Genomic DNA, 19,334 nt, shown 5'->3' on the forward strand with positions numbered 1-19,334 from the left:
AAAATCAAATTTCAAACGAGTAGTTAGTCAATCAGTTATAACTTATAATTATTTTTAATTTAAATGTTCTGCAGAGTTAGGTGCAAATGTTGGACCAACGTAAGTGAACTTATCGCAACATTAAACACTTTTCCTTACTTAACTAATTATTCGAAATTCGATTTTTATGTATTAAAATAAAATTTTAAATTTAAATTTAAATTTAAAATTAAAAATACGAGCATAATAATTATAATGTAAACATTATTCTTAAGAAATATTGATAATTTTTTCGAAAAATTATTTTACAATGACATCGAATTATTTTTAATAAAATGTAAAACTTCGAAATAATGAGTGTAAACACTTAAATGGATCACCTTGTATATTGAATTTTTATTTTAGTATTTTAGTGAAGTCAATCATAATATTGTTCTGTAAATAGTCGATAGTAATATCTGGACTGATTATCTAAAATAACAATTCGATAACATTTGAAAATTTATTCAAACATTCAATATAGTTTATGATTTTACGAATATTGCTTTTTGAAGAATAGATACAAATAAAAATAAATTTTCTTCTAATATTTAGAAGAAAACATTGAATTAAACATCAAGACATATAGATCAAATACAATTATTTATTTCATTCAAAATCTAATAAAACAAATTTAAAATTTATATTAAATCAAACTCAAATAATCAAATTAAAAAAAATGAACATAAAATATTTAAAAAATAATAATAATTAAAATTATGGCATTTCACAATATTATACTTGTTGTTTATTTAGTAACAATAATAAGGTATAAATAGAAAAAAAGGAATATTTAATTAATATTTTTATACCACGTGTTTACTCAATTATACGCTAACAAAACATTTTTGCTCATTAACAACGTGCAATATTATTATGCTATTTTATTTAAGCCAAATCTATTATAGTATTACTATAAGCATAGATTTGACGTATACGTTTAATATACATTTAAAAAGTTAACTAAACAGACTATTATTTTATGTATGTGCTTATTAAATTGGATTAATTAAATATCCAATAAATAAGAAATTCGAAAAAAAAAGTCTAATCGACTTGCAATTATTATAGTAATATAAAAACTGTAATTTTCATTACCTACTTACATAATATAGAATTTATATTTATGACATTAACTTTAATGCTTAAACTAAAATATATTAAGGTGCAAATATTTAGCCATTAAAAGTAAGAACGGAATATTTACAAACTCAATAGGTACAAATGTGTTTGCTTGATTATTATACAAGTTAGTTTCCTATGCATACGTAATGAACAAGAATTTAAAATTTAAATAATATCGCTTCAGGAACAAAAACCATGAACTAAATTATACACACACACACACGAGAATATACACACACAAAAATAACACACATGTATATATATATATATATGTATAAAAGTGTAAGCAGCCTGATGAGAAATTTATTTCAAAAAAATTATGCATATTTTTATACGAATCCCATGAGTTTTCTATTATTTTTTATTCACAAATTTCTGATCATCCCGAGTACAATACGTATGTATAACATGTGAGCAATATGTAATTGTATGTCATAAACATATTAATTATTATTGACATGCCCATAAGATAATATATATATATATATATATATATATAATATACATGAATATATAAGTAATAAGTAATTAGGTAGTAATCACTCAATAATAATTCCACACGATAATTTAATGCTACCCAACGTGTCATTTTTAGACATATACCTATAACTATTACATTTTTTTTTTTTTGTTCAATTTAACAATAATATTTTATCTTCGCCAATTATGATTCTCAATATTTTCAAGTTATCCACTAGGAGATAACAAAACCAGACCAAAACTTTATGATAGTCATCAAATTTAAACAATTATTATAATAAAACTACAAAGATCGAGACATAAATGTTTGGTATGTAGTATAATATAGCTACGTTTAACACGGTAACAATATATAGGACGGACCGAGCAATAATGGCGCCAGATAAAAGCCACATTTAATAGAACAAAAATAATTAATCAAAAAATCGCACATCAGTATAGAAGTTTTTAACGGCCAAATACATTTGAAAAGAACGTTCCCGAACATTAACCAAAGCGGCCAGTATAATAATATTATATTATTATATACATTAGAAATCAAAGAAAATATTGTTTTGGGAAGACTCGTTGTCTGCTTGCCGTATTTGATTGCATTGCTCCTCCTCCGACTGACCAGCAGACTGATCGAACGACAGAAGTGATACTTCCATAGAGTCGGTGGAGGATAGCGACAATCATAGGGACCTGGAGTCGAAAACTTGTAATGATTTTGTGATCGCCTCGTCCTGTCGACATTCAACCAACAATACAAATAAATCATAAATAGTGTATTATTTTCTAATACAATAATCATAGATGTGTAGGTGGTATATTACATATTATACGATATTTTACGATGGATATTACCTTTAAACATGATTCGATGAATTCTTCAAACGTAATCACGCCATCTTGATTGATGTCGAGTTTTTGGAATACCATATCAGTGTGATCTTTGGATTTAGTACTACCACGACCCTATCAAATATAAAATACAAGAGTTAATAAAATATAAAATCTTCAATAAAAATAAATAAAAAAACTTTTATCTATAATTAAATTATATTTATAAAAAAAACTATTAAATGACAATTCATTTTATTTGTAACATAAGACATTATATTATAAGTAAAACATAACTCTAAAATATTATTTATGAGCGTTTTATGCCGAAAAAGATTGGTTGGGTAATCTAATAAAATTGTGATTTAAAGTATATATACGACTTTAAGAAATTAAAAAAGTTTAAAATCAGATAATTTTAATACAAATAGTATCCACAGAAAAAGGTAATAACAATCGAAATCTTTTCCAAGTAAAAAAGTAATATTTTTCTTAATGAGTTTGAGACTAAGAAAATCCTTTCAAACTTTATTAATCCACTCAACAAATTTGAAGCCAAATTAAAATATATATAACCCACATTATATACACAGTTTGAGTTTCTTACCTCCTAGATATTTTATCTTTAAAATAACGAGTAATATAATACAAAGTTTATATTTAAAAAATATATATCTTATAATTATTAGTTTAAAGTTTGAACTTGTATTATGTACAAAATATTATAAATCAACATATCATGTTTATAAAAAAATTTGCAATTAGAATTTTTTACATCGTGTTTAAATAAATATATATTAGATAAATATTTATCTTGAATAATTTTGATAATTTATTATTTTTTAAATAGGTAAACTAAAGGAATTGTAATATAAAAGAATACTATCTTGTTCTTACGTTATAATGATATAATATGGTTATGGTTAAAATGTGTTAAATAAAACTCCAGCAATATATTTTTTTAATAAAAATAAATTAATATATTATTGAATTTTGTGTATCAATTTATAACTAATTAAAAAATAACCAATTCAAATTATTTAATTTAAGCTGATGTATTAAATTGGAATAATTTAATCTTCAGATTTTTAAGTAAACTATAATTTATAATGCCCATTACACAATATTAAATTAAGTGCAATAAATCTCACAACATTATAATTCCACCTTTTAAAAATTCATATATTTTATGATTTATGTATTACAATTTTTCATTTAAGTTCTAATTTAAACTTTTTCATACCATTTATCTAGATATGTATTTAAGTGTATCAACTAACAACGTTACATAAAAAATATACAGCATTAATGTTTTACATCTTATTACAATTTAATATTATAAAACGTATTGAACTAATAAATAATAGTAATTTTTAATTTTTAACACAAACTATTAATGCACAACTATAAAAAAAAATTGACTAAATTTATAAAATCTGTGATGGTCTCGAAACGCTAAAAGGCTATGTGGTCCGTTTTAGAGTTAAAATGTACATAACATATCTATATATTTTATTTTAAGATGATATATGTTTACGAAAACTACCAAATAAGTTTTGTAGCTGAAGTGATCTGATATTTTGCCAACAACAAAATGTATGGAATTTAAGTTTAAGTATTTAAATGTGAATGTGTGTACGACAAATAACTTATTTTAAAATATTACATATAACTTTTTATCAATTAGACAATATACATAAAACAATTTAGGTTAAAATATTTTATTATAGTCACTTAAATGCTTAGAATATTTTAAAAATTAGTCTAAATGTATTTATATATGAATATATTATAAACAATATGAGATTTTTTTTTTTGGTTGATCAGTCATTTTAGAATTTTACTTATTTTATTATTGTTTACATGAAGTAAAAGTAAATATTTCTAAATGTATTTCTTTATTAATAACAAATATATAATATTATATTATTACTTTTAGCGCCATTTTAAAACACAATTAAAAACGCTATAATGAAAACGAAAGTTTACTGTTTACACTAATCAATCATCTTTTTAGTTAACGTTATAAAAGAGGAGGATTTTATTTATATTTAATTTCTTTAAATGAAAAAATATATAAATAGTATTCAAATACATTTTTATGAAGTTATTAATAAGTTTGAGAAACTTCAAACACCTCCATTATAAAATGCTTAAATTAAATTAAAAATCTTCTTTGAAACTAGCCCCGTCCGTCATTTCAAACACAATAAATACCACACCATTTTTCAACATTTGTTCTCGAACACATTTTGAATAATATTATCACTCTTATATCCGTCGTTTAACTAACTAACAACAGCTCGTATAGATGTATATGTCACTTAGATCGCAATGCATTTTAGTTGGCACTCTGAACAAAGTTTCCATACTTAGTTATTCGGGAAACTGTAAGACATCCATTAAGATAACGCAAATATATACTTCGCTTGCTTGTGCACACACACACATCACAAATGCACACGCACACACACTTACATCTATATAATACATATATTATAAACACGAGTTGAAATATTATACTTACTTGTGGTCTTTTGCCCATCAGCTCGTGGATGGCTAACACGATTTGACTGAGCTCCGACCTCGTTATGCATCCGTCGCCATTTAAATCGTATAGCTTAAATGTCCATCTAAGTTTTTCGTAAATAGACCCGCGAAGCAGAGTGGATAGAGTCATTAGCATGTCCTGCATAGTTAATGTAATTAATAGAGTAAGCAATGCTTCTATAAGTAAGGTTAAGCAAAATGATGGTCAGCACAGTTTTATACGGTTGACACAAGCATTCAGTGTGGGAATTTTTTTTTGTTTTCGGTAAATCGCATATTTTACGTTTCAATTTGTGTTATTTTATTCAAAACAAAAAGTAAGCTTACATTATACTGCCGGTATCTGTAAAGTTTCACACCGAGAATTTTGAGAGCTCATCATCTTACCCACGATCGATAGTTTTAACGCTTTTGAACACCGGGAAAAGGGAAAGCTGAAGAGAGGCCAAACTCCCAACAGCTATAATATTGGAATTGCTTAGTGCAAGAAAATGAATGGCATCTTGAAACATTCAGAATACAATGAAATCCTAAAAAAAAATATTAAACCATTCGACGTTTGCACATCTTATGTCATCGTTGAGAGTACGTCGATTTATAATATTTATGCTTCGATAAATCCCAAACGATATACCTATGCATTTGAATTATTTTCGCTTGTGTTATAAATTATAATGAATAACGCGCTATAAAAATGGAATTGTATAGAACAAATTTACCGTATAAAATTGATTTATATAATTATACTTAGTAAATGTTCAAAATATTATATCGTTGACAGCTGGTTAATAATGTTCAAACTCTATATTTCGAAGATTTACAGTATCCAAATAAAAAAATTCGTTATAACTCTGGAAAATATTACAGAAAATAAATGATTATTACTGTTACAATGGAATATTTTCAAGAATTTGTTTAACAGCGAAAAAAGTTTTTATCTATTGTCTTTTTGGAACGAAGTGTTTTTTATCATTCATTTTATGATAATGGTAAATCAAAGAATTTATATAAGCGTACTATAAACATTTCTATAACTTAAGTATATTTCATTCTCAATAATTCATTTAAACTTGAAATTGTAATTACACTAATGCATTCATTCGAATCACACAATTTAATTGTACAAGAATAAAGAAAATTAATATTCAATGATAACATAGAATATAAGATTATAACCAAGAATATAAATTATTCAAATATGTCTACGGTTCATAATTTATACGGGAAAAAATGCATCCAATATTTCTTAAGACTTTTTAAATTACACTAAATCATATACGAATTTCTAATGTTTTATGGAAACTAAAAGATACTAAATTTAAAACATAATCTCTCATTGATAAGAATAAATTTTATTTATTTTTGTTTTTAATGGATATTGATTAGTTGTTTGTAAAAAAAAAAACTTCGAACGCGTATATATAAAAAAAAAAAAATACAATTTTACCGTCTTATTGAATTTTGAAAACTTTTCAATTTTATTCATCAAAATATTATACTTCTAAATTTAAATTTTAAACTTCAAATATTCTCAAAAAAACCAATTTATTTTCAGTATATTATTTACCTAATTTTTATTACACTCGTTTATAATATAAAATGTATTTATACATTGCAAAATTACAAAGTTCCTACTACCTATATAATATACGTAGAATCATATCTTATTATTAAGTTAAAAACGACATAATATTGTGTCAGTAAAAACATTTCAGACTAATTTAAATTTAAACACCCATACAAGTTGTAATAATATTCTGAGACGTTTAATATAAGCAACGTATATAATATGAGAATGTGAATTCAATAAATATATTTATATATCACTAATTATATCACATATAAATATAACAATTTAATTTATGCTATAAAAGGTTTAAAATGGCTTCAACAAAATGGATAGAAAAACACTTTTATGACTTCTTATAATATTCTAATAATGGGCTTATTGTGCACGCAATATTATTTGCGTCGGATGTTAATAATATATATATTATCAAGTAAATACAACACAAACTTACTTTAAAACTAATTGCGCCATTGCTCTTGACATCAAATGCTTTGAACACAAAATGAGCATATAAATTCGAATCTATAAATAAATGTAAATACATTACAGTCTACGACCAATTTACGAATATTAAAGGTAAATAACAATTAAAAATGTATTATTATAAATAATTAATAAATTATAAAAATACAATACAATATACAAATATATATCTTTTAAAATATAATTAGAAAAAAAAAATGAATAAATAATTGTATTTTATTGTACATACTTCCGTGTGGAAAAAACTTGGAGTAGATATCTTTAAACAAATCTTCGTGAACGACTCCTTCCGGACATTTCTAAAACAATCATGTACAATTTATGATATTACTACAGTATTATAATATACAAATGTTTTTAATTTGAAAATGTTTACAATTATTTAGATTAAATGTTCAACATACAATAAACTCCATTAAAACAAAGTCATTCAACTTGAGCAATCAATTAATAATATTTTGCCGACTACTAAACTAAAATAACATTTAAATCATATTTAATTGTGATATTCTGTCATCGTTGACATTTGCAAATGAAAGTCGTCAATAATCAAATGAAACTATAAATGGTTTAATTTACAATTATATAATGTTAAGCCTCTGTAACATGCCTTTACTTAAAATTAATTAAGACATTATAATTCCCCTTATGACAATTTAAAATTCAAAATATCAAAAAAAATATAGATTAATAACAACCGTAAATCGATCAAATCTAGACTAAAGATGTTTCCTAAATAATTAAAAATTATTTAACTTTATAATTTTAATTTTAATTTTTTAGTATTCAACGGCAATTATACAATTTTACATTTTATTTAATACTTGTAAATACGTTTAGTCAATGTAAAATCACAAAAGACGTATTTTTGTTGCCAAGGACTTTGTTTGTCATAAAATGCTTATAAAAACATAATCTACTAAAGTATAACAAACGAATTATTCAATGATTTATTATTGGATAGAATCCAAAAACCCAAAACCGTACAATGATTACATTCATAATTATTATTATTATTATTTTACCCTTGTTAAACCAAGGGTAAAATAATGAATAAATTAGCATACAATACTAGGTAGGTATAATAGATTTAAAATAATTTAATTTAATTGCATTAAGTACATTAATACAATTATACAAACAATAAAAAGCGACTGACTGTTTGAATATTCATAATATTATCAAGTAGAGTTACATTATAGAGTTATTAAGCAAACTTATATACCTACTATGTTTTCTTTAAATAACCCATTTCAAAATCCCCAATCACCAGACTAAATCTAACTTTCTCTTCTTTTCCCATTATCCACTTAAAAATATTTATCCTATTTTCTTTTATCTTAGCTCGTACGTCTTGCTAATAGACACGAGACTAAGTCGAAGCCATCACCCTCTTGAATATCGTTTCACTACATTTATACTGCTGTCAAATTTTATTGTGTGCCTTGAACTATTTTTTAACAATCAGCTATAAAAAAAATTATTATACTGAGTGAATCGCCAAGCATGTTTATCCTTTCTTTTTCTCAAATGATGGAGTTATTCAAACTATGATTTATTCAATTTTTAAATATACTTCAAGATGATCACGTTAACAGTCGTCTTATGAACTTTTTACGTTCTGCCATTTCAGATTATTTGCCTCATTGATCTAGTTTTTATGTATTGTCAAATCAACACTACACTATTACATCTGAGAATTAAAAAAATAAAGAAAAATAATTTTATTTTTTATGTCTCTCTTATTTGCATCATTGACCTAATAAATAATTAAACAAAAAATATGATATAAAAACTATTCATAAAATACAAATGTTGAATATAAACAGTGTAAATCACTAAGCGTGCCCAGCCATTTCTTACGTCTTATAATAAATGTATTTAAATTTAAATTTTGAGAATTTCTAAGTACACTTTAGGACCATATTTTCAATTTCTTGATATCTTTTGTATTACTTAGAGAATACTATTTTAGAGATACAAACTTTTCTAATAACTATTACTACTAATAACTATTTGCAATAATAAATTATTCATCTGATTATTCTCCTAAGCATTTTAATATATTAAAATCAAAAATTGAACAAGTAGTTTTTGAGTTATTTAATTTTGTATACTAAGGATAATAGGTCAGTGATAATACGTTTGATAAGATGTAAGGAATATATACTAATAATAAATACTAATTTATATAAACTAGCTAATTTTAATGATTTATATTAATCTATCAACCTTAATATTTTTTAATAACGACCAAAGTATAATAAATTCTAAATCCAATATTACATTTATTTTATTATTTTATAAAATTATTTTTAAATACTACAAATATTATCCTTAGTATAAACATTTTTATGGCTGACAAACTTCTAGTTCGATCTTTTAATTGTGTAGATACATAAATATTTTCAAAAAAATTACCCACTTAATAATAATAAAAAAAGGAGGTTCTCGTTAAAACAGAAGTTTGCATCACGACAGGAAAATTCTTAATTAGTAAAAAAAATTCAATAATTTTAAAATACAATTTTTTAATATATTATTATTTCAAAATTCAAAAAATTCAAAAATCAAAATGTGAATTATTAATAAAAAAAATATGAAGGTGAGCATACTTGGTAAATCATCTTGCATACGTTTTTCTTGAAAAATGTTTTTGTTTTATTTTAATAATTCATATTACCTATAATATGTGTATTAAATGTTAAACATAATAATAACCAATTAATTAATGTTGGTGAAATATGTAATATCAGTTTGTAGCTAAGCATTTAAGTCGATCTCTTACGTAGTAATTAGTTTCTTCAACAAGTTAAAATCTGTAGTATCATATTAAATATTACAAAAAAACTAGTATACTGGCATTCTGCCCTAAGAACACAAATACATAACTTAACCTGAACTCGGATGTACCACAATTGCCTACAAAGAACGCCGTATTACAAAAATCCTAAAAATTAAATTTCAAGACTTTGTTTCTCGTGTCTATAAAATAATGTTAAAAACACACCAATACACATATATATTTATATATTTATACATATAACATAATCATCAAAAGGAGCGGCTGTTATATAAGATCGCAAATGAGTTTCCAACATTAAAGGTTATGAAAAAATGTGTAATAAACTATCCTACGTTATTTCAATTATACCCAAGTGCCGTTTATACTAAATTTTATATTATAATATCTATTTTTCATAAAAAAAAAAGTATTCATTTATTATTATAAAAATATTAAAATAAAATAACAAGTATTTTATTATAACAAAATGAAAAATATTTTTAAAATAAACATAGGTACACACACTTTTACATGCACATACAAATAATTATTCCATAAAATTATCAGTCTTAAAGTTGTAAATTATCTCGCAACGTTGATCGATATTTTTATTTTTACCTAGCACCATGCAAAAATTGAACATTATTATTATGTAATTTAAGCTAATTACTGATTTTTCTTTGACCCTTTTCTTCTAGTAAACTTTTCTTTATCAGATTTAATCTTATTAAAATATATTATAAATGTAATATATTGTAACTAATGGCCTCTACTGCCAAAGTTGTGAAACATCGATGGAAAAGAAAATGTGATAAAAAAACAAAAAAAAAACATTAATGTCACCATAAAATAATAGGACAGGAGAGAAAAGCTTCGGACAATTTATCGTGAGAGTAGGTACCTACATAATCGTACCACAATACATAACATTCTATTGTACACATAGACTAGTTACATGATATATTACCTAATGTAAATTAATTAACATATTATCATTGTAAATGTAAATTTTAGTCAACCGTTTCTATGTAATTTCACAATATTTGGTTAATCTAACACCCGCTACACTTTAAATATTCCGAACAAGCTTTATAACTTAAATAATAATATTTAAAATGCATTCAAATATATTTACACGTTTTATATGATACAATAGCATTATTTTCATCATGACGTATAAATAAATAAATTTATAAATATAAATATATGTATATCAGGAAATTTATTATATTAATGATCTTAATATTCGGCAACAGATCCACTAAATAAAATAATAAAATAGTTAAATGAGTATTTGAAAATAATTTTTAACAGTATTACAATATAATATCGGTTAATTTAAAACAATACCATTAATATCATATAATTCTCATCATTGCTATATTTTAAATGTAATGTATAGCTTAATATCCAAATTAGCCTACATATACAACCAGGTTTTAAATTTCAAAAGTGATTTTTAAATTACCAAATTGATACGAAGAAATTAGTACCAATTAGCTATACAAACCCGTTGACAGACGTTAAGGATAAAATATTATATATTATATGATCAAAAAATGATAAATAAATAAATAAATAATAATAATAATATAATCATGACACATAATAATATTTTAATATATGAAACAAAACAAATATACTACTGAATAATATAATATACTGCATTTATTTCAGAAGAAATAATACTTTTTTAATAAGAATCGTACTACCCATTAAGTTCACGTTTGTAGATGTTTAGAATATATTTTCAAGAAAAAATCTTAGACCTATGTGAAAGACCCTATTGAACCAAATATTACTTGACACCTGTATTAGCATTCACATTATGGCGTTACACGTGTTAGAAATGTGATAAGCCCATTTCATTTGGTAAGTTTTTACACGTAACCCGTATTTTGTTTGTAGATATTGTACTATCGTTTAAAAGACAACGGTTGGCGATTTTGGAACTATCTAATTTAGAAATATAATAATGGGTTTTGTTTATATACAACACGACACACGAATAATAATAATAATAATAACAGTTACGCTTTACCAACAATTGCAGAGTAAATGTGTAATCATAAGTCGTAACAACCGAGAAAATTGTAATTGGTCAGACACCTATAAAATTAAGTTCTATAAATTATAATTATTGTCTGCAATATAAAACACGTTTTGCTTAATATTATATTATGCTTATCATATTATTATAAGTTACAATAATAGTAAAAAAGTAATTTACTTAACCTGAAAAGTTTTATAATTTATTATCGTTCATAAGTGACAACTGTTAAAATCTGTTGAAATTTTCATAATTTGCATTCAGTTTTAATACCTAATTCTTAATATTGATGTACCTTAATATAGAGGTATATATCGGTATAATATTTTACATTTACTTTTTAACTATAATTTATAAAACTCAACTTTATTGTACTCCGCCCCGATTCCGCCGAGCAGTGATGACAACGACGCGAGACGACTCTACGGTTGCGAGAATGACAAAGAGCAACGTGGAGGTAAACAACTCGTTATGGAGATAACCCCCCTACACCATCGCACGAATAAATCGCCAGCCGTGTGTTTAAACTTTGACGAAATACGAAATTTCTAAAAACAACACGGCATATCCGTGAAAAAAAATGGTAACACAATTATTATTTTACAAAACGACAAAAAATTATTTGACAAGGTCCGCGAACGGCGACATAACCCAAAACAAACACATCGCAGTTAACTCTGACAGATATTTATTATTATTATTATTATTATTATAATACTTTGTGTCTGTTTGCGTTACTAAATGGCACCTAACTTATACGCAAGCATTTCCATATTACTATGCGTTTGTTTTTCGTTTAGGTGTAAAAAGTCAAAAAAATAATAATACAAACAATACTCACAAGTACCACGCGAATCTTGAACAATTGTACGTATTTACATCAATGGTGTACAGAATGCTCATGTGGGTAAATAGGGTGTGTGCGCATGCGTATACAAATTTAAATTCCGCGAAATAAGGCGCAGTGGCCAACGACACGATAACAAAGAATACGTATCGCAATAAAAACATAATGTCGATAGAACGTCATAACAATAGGAATGCATCAAAAGTCAAACAACTGGCAAGATTTTTAAAATGATTACGAAATTAATAATAATAAAAAAAATAGATCGATTAAACGAATCGTTAAATATGATATATTTCAATCAATAACCGAATAATTCTAACACGGTGTATTGTGGAAAATAATAAATTTATAATATTTAACTGTAGATTGTACACTGTACAGTGTCTTACATACTCGTATATATTTTATAAGGGTGTGTTAGAGTACTTAGATCCAGGAGTCGTTGTATTCCAAATAAAATACAATAATATTATATTTTTTTCATCAATTGCTTCGATAAGATAACTATATGTTTTTTTTTTAATTAAATAGCGTTTTTTTCTATTTTTATTTAATGAAAATACACTCTACTCTAGTATACTCTGTTTAACATCCACTATATTTCACAACGTATGTTTGGTCTCAATAAATCATCATAATTAAATTCTCATTACGTTGGTATTTTTCTTCAAGAAATAATATATCTGACTAAAAAAAAAAATTACATTTCACCATTATCAACGATTCATCAATCATAAAAGTAATTAAGTATAATATGTTCGATCATTTGTATTTCTTAGTAAATTTAATAGATTTATGACAATTTTCAAAAATAATGGTACACCAGGTCCACTACGTGCACGTTGATCATACTTGTACCGAGGTATTGACGTATTTTCAGTCAAAATATTTTATGATGCCATGATATATTAGTGTTTCGTGTTAAAGTAAATTAAACAAACATCTCTAAAATGTAATTTTAATGGCTTCCGTCATCCAATAATAAAGTACTGAAGTATGTTTTTTTTTTAATCGCATATTTTTTGAAGTGAAGGAAATCGTTTGACGGATATGAAAGAGGAATATAGTCATTTTAATATTTATAGTGATAAATTATCACATTCAATAAATGAATCTGGACGAAATCACATGAGAAGTTTTTTTCAATATTTGTAATATATGCGGTTTTCGTTATATCCTGAGGAAAAGAAACAAGTTTAAAATTCGTACAATCACAAAATACAATCAACTTACGTTAACATCAATCTCCGATAAATTGGGTACACATATATATTATGAGAATGATGGATCACATTTCCTATGTTAAAAGTACTTAGATAGCAAATTACAAATAATATAACAGATAATATTTTTATCTTGTTTAACAGCTAAAACATATTAAAATTATATGAATAAGCTGTTAAGTTATATTTAAGTTATTATTAAAAAATACATAAAAATATTTATAACACAACTCTTGATTAACTTATTAAAAAAAAATTAAGTCTCTGCATCATAGGTGTCAAGTGTACATACTCCAACACTGAGCAAGTTACTGTAATGGATGTGTTAAATTTTAATTCAATGATAAATCATTATATGCGATGAAAAACGATTCCGAGAAGAAACTATCTGACAGCCTATACGTCTACAAATTAATTTTTGATTTTCGTCAAAATTTGAAATTCAAACCTTTATAAAAAATTAATAAGATACTCTAAACTTGTTATATATTAATATATACATATTATATTGTGAGAAAAACTTATAAGAAACCTTTTATTCAATTTCCAAACTTTAATAATAACATTTTTCAAGATACTGACCAATTACGAAAACAATTAAAATTAAAAAAATGGAACTGTATATTATATATTTATATGTTTATATATATATAGTTCTAATATTTTTTAATCGCTATGAGACAAACTTTTAGGGAACTTTGAATTAAAATCATTGTAGGTACTTTGTTTTTAAAAATTGTATCATACCCAAATCGAAAAAAATGAAAAAAGTCAACATTTACAAATGTCTTTATATAATAGTAAAAAAAGAAAGACATTTATTTTTTTTTAAATTATATTATACCTAGAAAATTCGTATCCCTATAAACATTTATTGAAAACTACAAGTCTCTACGATTTTCATTTTTTTATTACACTATTACAGCAATAAGACAAAATCAATTTTATTTCTCTTAAATAGTTTTTCTTTATGTTTATTTTTAAAAATGACTGAAAATTTCCAACTTTTGACCACCCAAAATACAAACAAGATCCAATTTTCCACCAGAAAAATCTCTCAACGTTCAAGAACAGAGCTTTTTTATTAAAAACACACACACCCATCATTATAAACCAATACATTTTCGTTTCACTCAAACTCTATATTACAACATAAAATTTTAATTCAATGTCAAAATATAAATAAATTTAAAAACCATTGCATCACAATTTGATATATTATTTAAAAAAAAATTTAAATAAACCAAAATATTAAAAACACATAATTCACTAAAAATTCAATCTCCAGTGGATCATAATTGTTAGGTCTTAGAGTATAACACGAAAAAAAATACGAATGGAAATTCAAAATAATTGAATAATTTTGTAGTTGCATACCAATTGCTTTTAAATGAAATACAAATTAAATTAACAATAAAACGCGTAGTTATAAATAATTCAAATTGAGTTCATCATGTTTATATAATTTTCTTTCACATGTTTCCCTCTTGAATTCATTTTTTTAATATTATTATATGGTTTTTATATATATATAAACGTAAAACTAATAAGTAATAACATGTGAGTTATTTATTCAAAAATGATGAACTCGCAAAACACGATGTAAACATTATACTAATTGTAGTCATTCGTGTTAATTAACGAATAAATTGAATTATTTCAAAGCGTGACATTAATGACATTGGCCAATTATCATAAGTGATGGAAAAACATTTTGGTGGTAATTAAAACGATGGATCCGAACGCATTACTTTCTATCAAATTGTGCACACAATTTTTTTTATACATAAATTCGTTTGCTATGAATGGGTATTTATTCCTTTATTTTCGTCAAATGTTTTCCATTTTAGATCCTACATTTTCCCTGGAAGTATATTTTCCTTTGGAAATTTTATCTTTCAATGTTTTTCCCCCGGGGTAGTCATTACAGCGTATACGTTTCTCTTGTCGTGTTTGTCCTGTATATGTATTTTTCGTGTCCTGCGGCCAACGACAGCGTTAGATATATGTAGAAAAGGCGTTATGGCAGCGTCTCCACAACGTCCCGAATAAACATTGTTTTCTCGTTCACCGCCATAAACGTAATCTGAGAGAGCGGGTAAAGGTGGTGTGTTTCCGAGCGGGACAAAAGTATCATTTTTTACTCGTTTTCCCCGCAGAAAAATATATTATTATCTAATGACTATAACGGAAATACCGAAAACAAAAAAAAAATAAATAAATAAACAAACAAACAAACAGTAAAGACCGCGAATGAATACAATAATATCGCATAGTCTTGCTCACTGATATATTGTCGTTTCGAAACAAAATAAAACTCATATTCATCCACCGTGACAATCGTTCACCCTCCCCCCTCTCGACATCATTTCCGCCCTTAACGAACTAATTTTATCGCGATATATTATGTATATAATATAATACAAAAGAAAAACGGAACGAGTGGTTTTTGCAATTTCTGAAGTGATACCTATTAGGGGTATAGTGGCTAGATATACCTAATATTCACACAGCTGGTGACCATCATCATTGCACGTCGTTGTCAGAGATAATAATAATAAAATATTATTATACACGTACATATTTTAGACGAATGTCAGAAATCGGGGGAGAAAAAAATCCCCCTAAACCGACGGTGATAATAATCTGCCGTATTATCAGCTTTCCACAGGTGCCGCCGCCGCCGCCCGCAAACAGACTATAGTGGAAAATCCAATTCCGCCGAACACACACACACGCTCACTAGCGCCGACGGTGTCAGATTCAATTGGCCGCCCTCGAAGCCGGAGATTTTGGATTAGTTCGGAGCAGCGGCTTTCCGTGTATATGATGTCATAACCGTCCGCCGTTCGTCTGACTCGACCTATACGCCGAGGGGGTGGTAGCGACTGCGCGGCTCGAGGGGTTGCAGTCGGGTGTGCGGGTTGGGCACGCGGAAGGGGTTGAGAAGAAAACGCGCGTCCGTGACGTCACCGGAACTCATCGATTGTTGTACGTGTGCGTATGCATATATATGTATGTGCGTGTGAGTATATGTCGGTGAGTGTGTGTATACATGTGTGGGTTTTGGGTCGGTGGGAAAGAGCATATTATGATATATATATACGTACAGTGTGTACGATCACCACACATTCCACCCGGTAAACGACGTCACGGACTTGCCGATAAACGCGCACAACGCGATTATCATATTAATATATTATAATATAACGCGGCATGCGATTCGGTATACCTCCGTAGGTGCCTACCGTCTTCCGGACTAGGACGAGAAGTCTAAAACGGGTTTTGAAACGTGGTCGGTATATTTGTATTCGTCGTGAAATACCTATACATCCGAAAAACTTTGTAAAAACAACACAAGTCAGATGAATCATTCGACATTATGGGTTTATGATATTATTGTTACGCAGTTTACACATTATCGAATTCGTTATAGACGTTCGTCGCCGCCGTCGTCGTTCGTTATTATATTGTAGAGTACAGTCGATTTAAACGCAAACCAAAATAAATGTCTGAAAACACGGTCTTAAGCGAAACAACAGTTACATCGCTAAAAAATATTTAAAACACGACGAGTTACAATATTCTCGAATTATGTCTATGCACGCGCCGTCGTTATCCGTTTTTTAGCATCCCGATTCCGACTCTCCTACTTCGTCCGCCGTCCGTTATTCATATATATTTGCGTAGTCGGAGAACGCTAAGAGAACAATATTCAATTCGTCGACGTTATTGTGTACAAAAAAAAAAACAAAAATGAATAAAATAAAAGCAAAAAAAAAATCGATTTTTCTTTTTACATTTTTTATTTTATTTCCCCCCCCGATATATTATTGTCGTCGACGTTGTATCCGAACAATCACGCCCATAATATCGACGGACATAATATAATATCGCGTATTCGATGCGCGACACGCAATAACTGACTCAAACTCAAACACATTAAGCGCGCGACGCAAAAACCGAACTCGAAGACAAGTTCCTCGCCTATTCAGATAACTACGACACTATATCCGGTACACGTTATATAGGCGCGAGTTGGTACGACAAAACACGCCCATACCACAACCTTGTCCAACTTATACCGAACGAAACATAAATAATGTGGTACTCTATTTGGAAGTTCTCATAAGAGAAAATTTATAATTTATTAGCTTTGTCGGTATTATAAAATCGTGATGAAAATTAAGTTATTAACCAGTGAGGATTCTCACTTGGGATGAGGACTCCTGCTGTGTTTAAGCCGTTTAGGACCTACAACACGTGTATTATTATTATTATTATTTTCCTTTTTTTAATAACATTTTAATTGGCTAGAATTAAATAATAATAAAAAAAAACAGAGCGAACGATTGAGTTAAGGCCAGTCAATAGAACAACATTGCAATAAACACGCCATATTTTGTAAATAAGTTTGTAATTTTTAAAAGTTTTCGAGAAATCTGAACGTTTACAGTCAATTAAACGTTAACGAAGCAAATAAATATAAAATCAGTAACAACTAAAGCAAACATTGTAAACAGAGTAAACATTGCTCTCGAAATACATCTAAAAATGGTTGGGACAACACGAGAAGACAAAAGATTGCTTTCAGTACGAAACGAGTAAAAAGTGCCTATAGGGCCACATATATATATTTATATTAAATACACATTTTTGACAGCTGCTACTTCGAATTTTCCCATTGTTTTCGTCATCGCGTAATGCACTCTTACAAATCACTATTATAGGTAGATTTTAATATTAAACAAAATATCAGTTATACTCAAAATCATTCGTTGACGACCATCCATACCAGTCTCGAAAACGATTTACAAAAACGAACAACACAAACGTATTTAATATTATTATAGCAGTTACGAAAAACGTAATAATATTATACATATCACATAATGCATCATACATCGACGACGTCGACTGCCGCGCGTTAGCCTCGCTCAATCTCTCGGTGCGTCAACGACGGTCGTTTAACTGTTCGTACGCTGCCAACAAAAAAAATACATCATTCAAAAAACCCCCCAGTAATGAGTTAGCCGCAAATTTACAAAATACTAACGTTGTTTGGTGTACATTTTAGTAAAGAACATTTCAAAACCTTATCATTAAAAAATAATACTCAACTCCCTTATCCCTTAAGTAAACTTCTGCTGTAAATGCTCGAACAACCACCGAATAAATAAAATTAATACATTTACCGACTATTATTATTAATTTTGAATAGTTTATTATAGCTAGACAATTCTTCTAAATTAATTTTAAAATTTTCCACCGCTGCAGCTGACGGTGTTGTAAGCAACTTTCCGTTTAATTATCGTACCGTTTTCTATTGTGTTCAATTTTCATTCAATTAAGTACATATTTGTTTACTTATCCAATCA

General features: G+C 26.7%; 1 protein-coding gene across 1 annotated transcript in view; it reads right to left on the reverse strand.

Moving 5' to 3' along the window:
• Positions 1-602: 602 nt before the first annotated feature.
• LOC132917234 (Kv channel-interacting protein 4) overlaps positions 603-19,334 on the reverse strand; it is a 45,408-nt gene continuing 26,676 nt past the window's right edge. The window contains exons 3-7 of the mRNA XM_060977874.1: positions 7,278-7,347; positions 7,017-7,087; positions 4,973-5,134; positions 2,470-2,580; positions 603-2,348 (exon numbers count right to left, since the gene is read on the reverse strand). Of these exons, the coding sequence (XP_060833857.1) occupies positions 2,298-2,348; positions 2,470-2,580; positions 4,973-5,134; positions 7,017-7,087; positions 7,278-7,347 (465 nt within the window). The 3' untranslated portion in view covers positions 603-2,297. The remainder of the gene's footprint in view (positions 2,349-2,469; positions 2,581-4,972; positions 5,135-7,016; positions 7,088-7,277; positions 7,348-19,334) is intronic.

This window comes from Rhopalosiphum padi, chromosome 1 (genome assembly GCF_020882245.1).
Source record: "Rhopalosiphum padi isolate XX-2018 chromosome 1, ASM2088224v1, whole genome shotgun sequence".
Taxonomy (NCBI): Eukaryota; Metazoa; Arthropoda; class Insecta; order Hemiptera; family Aphididae; genus Rhopalosiphum; species Rhopalosiphum padi.